This window comes from Salmo salar, chromosome 25, assembly GCF_965601325.2.
Source record: "Salmo salar chromosome 25, fSalSal1, whole genome shotgun sequence".
In the NCBI taxonomy this organism is placed as follows: Eukaryota; Metazoa; Chordata; class Actinopteri; order Salmoniformes; family Salmonidae; genus Salmo; species Salmo salar.
The window spans coordinates 40,275,548-40,282,500 of NC_138315.1; the positions used below are offsets into that span (position 1 = coordinate 40,275,548).

Here is a 6,953-nt window from a genome sequence, read left to right on the forward strand (position 1 = left end):
AAATATAAAAAAAAAAAATCCATCCAAGATGGCATAGCAGTCAGACGTCCTTTGTCCTCGTCTTGTCGTGTCCCATATATATATATATTTACATATTTTTCTTCACATATCTTTTTATACACATTTTTTGCTCTTAAAAACTCAACTTCAAAACACACACTGCAACCCACCTCACCAATTGTTTTAAAAAAAGTATTATTCACCTCAAATCTGAAATCCACAACAGAAGCTAGCCAGAAGTTAGCCAGAAGGTAGCCAGTTCACTGGCTAACGTTAGTATTCAGCTAACCAAGCCAAGTCAACAAACAGATTACCGACCATTTCGAATCCCACCGCACCTTCTCCGCTATGCAATCTGGTTTCAGAGCTGGTCATGGGTGCACCTCAGCCACGCTCAAGGTCCTAAATGATATCTTAACCGCCATCGATAAGAAACAATACTTTGCAGCCGTATTCATTGACCTGACCAAGGCTTTCGACTCTGTTAATCACCACATCCTCATCGGCAGACTCAATAGTATTGGTTTCTCAAATGATTGCCTCACCTGGTTCACCAACTACTTCTCTGATAGAGTTCAGTGTGTCAAATCGGAGGGCCTGTTGTCCGGACCTCTGGCAGTCTCTATATGGGTGCCACAGGGCTCAATTCTTGGGCCGACTCTCTTCTCTGTATACATCAATGATGTCGCTCTTGCTGCTGGTGAGTCTCTGATCCACCTCTACGCAGACGACACCATTCTGTATATTTCTGGCCCTTCTTTGGACACGGTGTTACAACCCTCCAGACGAGCTTCAATGCCATATAACTCTCCTTCCGTGGCCTTCAACTGCTCTTAAATACAAGTAAAACTAAATGCATGCTCTTCAACCGATCGCTGCCTGCACCTGTCCGCCCGTCCAGCATCACTACTCTGGGCGGTTCTGACTTAGAATATGTGGACAACTACAAATACCTAGGTGTCTGGTAAAACTGTAAACTCTCCTTCCAGACTCACATCAAACATCTCCAATCCAAAGTTAAATCTAGAATTGGCTTCCTATTTCACAACAAAGCATTCTTCACTCATGCTGCCAAACACACCCTCGTAAAACTGACCATCCTACTGATCCTCGACTTCAGCGATGTCATTTACAAAATAGCCCCCAATACCCTACTCAATAAATTGGATGCAGTCTATCACAGTGCCATCCGTTTTCTCACCAAACCCCATATATTACCCACCACTGCGACCTGTATGCTCTCGTTGGCTGGCCCTCACTTCATACTCGTCGCCAAACCCACTGGCTCCAGGTCATCTACAAGACCCTGCTAGGTAAAGTCCCCCCTTATCTCAGCTCACTGGTCACCGTAGCAGCACCCACCTGTAGCACTCGCTCCAGCAGGTATATTTCACTGGTCACCCCCAAAGCCAATTCCTCCTTCGGCCGCCTCTCCTTCCAGTTCTCTGCTGCCAATGACTGGAACGAACTACAAAAATCTCTGAAATTGGAAACACTCATCTCCCTCACTAGCTTTAAGCACCAGCTGTCAGAGCAGCTCACAGATTACTGCACCTGTACATAGCCCATCTATAATTTAGCCCAAACAACTACCTCTTCCCCTACTGTATTTATTTATTTATTTTGCTCCTTTGCATCCCATTATTTCTATTTCTACTTTGCACTTTCTTCCACTGCAAATCTACCATTTCAGTGTTTTACTTGCTATATTTTATGTACTTCGCCACCATGGCCTTTTTTTGCCTTTACCTCCCTTATCTCACCTCATTTGCTCACATTGCATATAGACTTATTTTTGTACCGTATTATTGACTGTATGTTTGTTTTACGCCATGTGTAACTCTGTGTTGTTGTATGTGTCAAACTGCTTTGCTTTATCTTGGCCAGGTCGCAATTGTAAATGAGAACTTGTTCTCAACTTGTCTACCTGGTTAAATAAAGGTGAAATAAATAAATAAAATAAGGCCTAAATAATGATGACGTAATGAACGAGTCGCATCTCCTTTTGTGACGTTTGTTACCTGTCTGTTCCGAGTCAACTTTATTCATGTGATTACCACTTAAATAAATGCATGCATCCTTATTATGGCCTCCTTATTATTTGTGTATGCCTCCACTTCTCCTTGGAGATAAAACTTATGAAAAACGACCACATTTCCTATTTTTCTCTCTGTCTCAGAGGAGCAATACGGCGGTCCTGGGGATTTGTGTCACCTTCCTTGTTAAGGGTTGCTTTAAATCTATGTTGTTAATCCATCTCCACTTAAACCCGATCCTCCTTTCACCTCTGTCCATCTCTCCCTCTCTCTCCACCCATCCCTCTCTCTCTCTTTCTCTGCCAGCGGGATCTGGGGCACGAACATGAGTCATATTTCATTAGAACACAAACACAATACAGACCCGCCGTGCCGCCTCTCAGTGTTGCAGACACCGACTCCAGCAGAGTGCATTAGCGGTAATGATTACACATGCATTTACTGGCAGGATGCGAAGAGCGCAAAACAACAATTTAACAGAAAGTCAAACCTTCCACTTCTATAGAGATTGTACATTGAGTGCATGGTGAAATTGTGCACTACGCTGTGCTACCATTCAAAAACGCATAAGAAGGAGTGTGCGCGACATTGTTTCCGTTTGTGCGTGTGGGTCATTGGTGTGGGTGTGTAGGGGCAGCCTGGTCAGTAAGCGAGTCAGTGTCTGATATAACAGCACTCCTCGTCTATGTTTGAACTTCGTGCCTGAACATATTACCGATGTGTCATGCCATGTTTTTAAGCGCGGAGCTCTGTCATGCGAATCCCCTGGTACGCCCACGCACAGCGCACGCACGCTCGTTCGTTCACTCCCAAGACGACACCGAATCCGTGACTCTCTCCAGTTGAGCTGGTGACGCTGTTCGCTCTCTGGCGGTAGAACGGGGATGTTTGGCATTTCTACGGATTTGTGCTTGCACGGTGCTTCTTCTGTGAGATGGACGGATGGAGAGGACCAGTGACCAAACATGCCTACAGTCCTCCGCGGCACGGGAAAACTTTCCATCGTCTGTTCACTGATTCGTTGCGCATCTCAGGTGAGAAGAGAATCATTACGGTTTTTTGCTTTTCATTGTTTAACTTGAAGCGTAACTTACTATTTTGTAGTCTAATATAATTTATTGGAACTTTTATAAAAGTGTTTGGAAGGCTATTGCATTTCATTTCTCATTTGCAAATAATTATTTAAAAAACATGTATATAACCTTTTATTTAACTAGGCAACCTTTAATTTGAAAACAAAATTAACGATGAAATATGTTTAATGCAACAAAGCTAGTGTAGGATGTATTGCAAATACAAAGCAAACATTAAAATGGTTTGAAATGTTATATTGATTTAAACAGTAGACTGCATTGTCACGATGAGATGTAAAATCAGTTTAGGACTCTTGTGGTTAGTGACGGTTAAACCAATTTCCGTCGTTGACAGGCCAAGTGCTACCTTATGTTTTCGGTTTAGATTCAAGCATGCTCTGTTCTAAATATAGAAAGAAACGTTAGAGAATTATAAAGACTTTCAAATCAAGCTGCTCTGCAAGTTGATCCTGGTGAATCTGTCACCTCGGCCTATTGGCGCTGTAGGTCACAGGTGGTGGGAGAATAGTTGGCTTGCATGCTGTTTGTTTGCAGGTGTTGTGATGGGTTGTGGTTGGTTTGGGCACTGGAGACCACGGTGTGTGTCTGGAGAGTTGCACCACCATTACTGTAGGCTGCTGATGCTACTGTTAATAGATGTGAGAAATGCATTATGCACAATGACACTTATAGCCTACTATGGCTACACTTTCAGCATTGTGTTCGATGACAGGGCTGCACGTACACACACATCACACCTTCATGCCAGTGCTGCCCTGATTACGCAGTCAGACAGTGGAGTTACTCATAGAGAGGGAGAGAGAGGAAGCGAGTGAGAGAGAGTGAGTGAGAGTACATAGAACACAGTGCCCACAAAATATGCGAGGCAGTAAAAGGGGTTAGAGAGAAGGACAGCGGGAGGCAGTAAAGGGGGCGATCTACCAAATGTCTCTCTCTCTCTTTATTTTTCTCTCTTCTCTATTTCTTTCTCTCTGTCTCTATCTCTCTCAATTCAATGAGGGATTTATTGGCATGGGAAACATATGTTAACATTGCCAAAGCAAGTAAAGTAGATAATATACAAAGTGAAATAAATAATAAAAATGAACAGTAAACATTACACTCTCAGAAGTTCCGAAAGAATAAAGACATTTCAAATGTCATATTATGTCTATATACAGTGTTGTAGGGATGTACAAATAGGGAAAATAAATAAACATAAATATAGGTTGTATTTACAATGGTGTTTGTTCTTCACTGGTTGCCCTTTTCTTGTGGCAACAGGTCACACATCTTGCTGCTGTGATGACACACTGTGGTATTTCACCCATTAGATATGGGAGTTTATCAAAATCGGGTTTGTTTTTGAATTCTTTGTGGATCTGTGTAATCTGTGGGAAATATGTGTCTCAAATATTGTCATATATTTGGCAGGAGGTTAGGAAGTGCAGCTCAGTTTCCACCTCATTTTGTGAGCAGTGTGCACATACCCTGTCTTCTCTTGAGAGCCAGGTCTGCCTACGGTCGACTTTCTCAATAGCAAGGCTATGCTCACTGAGTCTCTCTCTCTCTTTCTCTCATTCTTTTTCTCTCTGTCTCTATATGCAGCATCTGGAACAGGAAATGGTGGTGGCAGGCATGTATTGCTCTGTCTCACAGGTGTGTGTGTGTGTGTGTGTGTGTGTGTGTGTGTGTGTGTGTGTGTGTGTGTGTGTGTGTGTGTGTGTGTGTGTGTGTGTGTGTGTGTGTGTGTGTGTGTGTGTGTGTGTGTGTGTGTGTGTGTGTGTGTGTGTGTGTGTGTGTGTGCAGATTAGCTTTACTTGGGCCAAACACAACAAACAGATGAGCAAGAGTCATTTTGATGCTCTGGTTTGGTTTCGTAATCTATATCTGTCAAGGCATTCTCATTGGTTACTGAAAGACCACCACTGTATAGACCAATGATGTATATAAACCCTAGATTGCTGCTGTATATTGGCCACCAGTGAGAGGCTCTGAAGCCACTGGTCGGCCATATTGGCGTTCCCCAGAAGGAGCAGTCCTCCATGGGCAACTCCATATTAATGCCCATGATTTTGGAATGAGATGTTCGACAAGCAGGTGTCCATATACTTTTGGTAAAGTAGTGGAGAATATTCGTGACAAAAACAAATGTAGACATTAATGCATGCATTTCTATAGCTTCCAGAATCTTTTTTACGATGGTTTGGGAGAGCCAAGATGGAGGCTTCAACACAGCATCCCCTATCAGTCATCTAGTGTATATATTAATCATTGGTATAGACCTCCACAACACCTTCATATTTTTAGCCCTGTAGATGTTATACTGTACCTTACTTAGTGGATGCTTCTATATCTATAGGACTTTTCTCAAAACATTTCTCTGTCCTCACACAGGTCACAGGAAGTGAGCGTAACGGCTGTTGCAAAGATAATCTAGGGGTAAGATATGGTTTACTTTATACTCTCACCCTACAGGACCACCATAACTACTGCACTGATCTACGCCGCTCTGCACTAGTTGAATCAGATGGGTTAGTGCTGGGCTGGAACAAATGTGTGTGGTGATATACGTTACACGGTCTCCTGTCCTGTTATTGGTGGTTGCCCTGAGGCGTTTAGTAGCAGGCCTTTGGGGGAATCTCTGTTGTTTTTGTTTGCTGAAGCTGAACTGAACATGTCTGATTGTAGCCTGTCTGATTGTAGCTTGTCTGACTGTAACAGAGCAACATCTGACTGTAGCCTGTCTGACTGTAACAGAATAATGTCCGACTGTAGCCTGTCTTACTGTAACAGAGTCATGTCTGACTGTAACAGAGCAATGTCTGATTGTAGCCTGTCTGACTGTAGCCTGTCTGACTGTAACAGAATAATGTCCGACTGTAACCTGTCTGACTGTAGCCTGTCTGACTGTAACAGAATAATGTCCGACTGTAACCTGTCTGACTGTAGCCTGTCTGACTGTAACAGAATAATGTCCGACTGTAACCTGTCTGACTGTAACAGAGCAACATCTGACTGTAGCCTGTCTGACTGTAGCAGAGCAATGTCTGTCTGTAGCCTGTCTGACTGTAACAGAGTAATGTCTAACTGTAGCCTGTCTGACTGTAACAGAGCAATGTCTGACTGTAGCCTGTCTGACTGTAACAGAGCAATGTCTGACTGTAACAGAGCAATGTCCGACTGTAACAGAGCAATGTCTGACTGTAGCCTGTCTGACTGTAACAGAGCAATGTCTGACTGTAGCCTGTCTGACTGTAACAGAGCAATGTCTGACTGTAGCCTGTCTGACTGTAACAGAGCAATGTCTGACTGTAACAGAGCAATGTCCGACTGTAGCCTGTCTGACTGTAACAGAGCAATGTCCGACTGTAGCCTGTCTGACTGTAACAGAGCAATGTCTGACTGTAGCCTGTCTGACTGTAACAGAGCAATGTCTGACTGTAGCCTGTCTGACAGTAACAGAGCAATGTCTGACTGTAATAGAGCAATATCTGACTAACAGAGCAATGTCTGACTAGCCTGTCTGACTGTAACAGAGCCATGCCTAACTGTAGCCTGTCTGATTGTAACAGAGCAACGCCTAACTGTAGCCTGTCTGACTGTAACAGAGCAATGTCTGACTGTAACCTGTCTGACTGTAACAGAGCAATGTCTAACTGTAACCTGTCTGACTGTAGCCTGTCTGACTGTAACAGAGCAATGTCTGATTGTAGCCTGTCTGACTGTAACAGAGCAACATCTGACTGTAGCCTGTCTGACTGTAACAGAATAATGTCTGACTGTAACCTGTCTGACTGTAACAGAGCAATGTCTGACTGTAACCTGTCTGACTGTAACAGAG

At 43.5% G+C, this 6,953-nt stretch overlaps 1 protein-coding gene across 1 annotated transcript in view; it reads left to right on the forward strand.

Moving 5' to 3' along the window:
* Positions 1-2,558: 2,558 nt before the first annotated feature.
* The window catches only part of LOC106586736 (uncharacterized), a 32,484-nt gene continuing 28,089 nt past the window's right edge, over positions 2,559-6,953 (forward strand). Inside the window, exons 1-2 of the mRNA XM_045707621.2 lie at positions 2,559-3,070; positions 5,507-5,551. Coding sequence (XP_045563577.2) covers positions 3,002-3,070; positions 5,507-5,551 — 114 coding nt within the window. The 5' untranslated portion in view covers positions 2,559-3,001. The remainder of the gene's footprint in view (positions 3,071-5,506; positions 5,552-6,953) is intronic.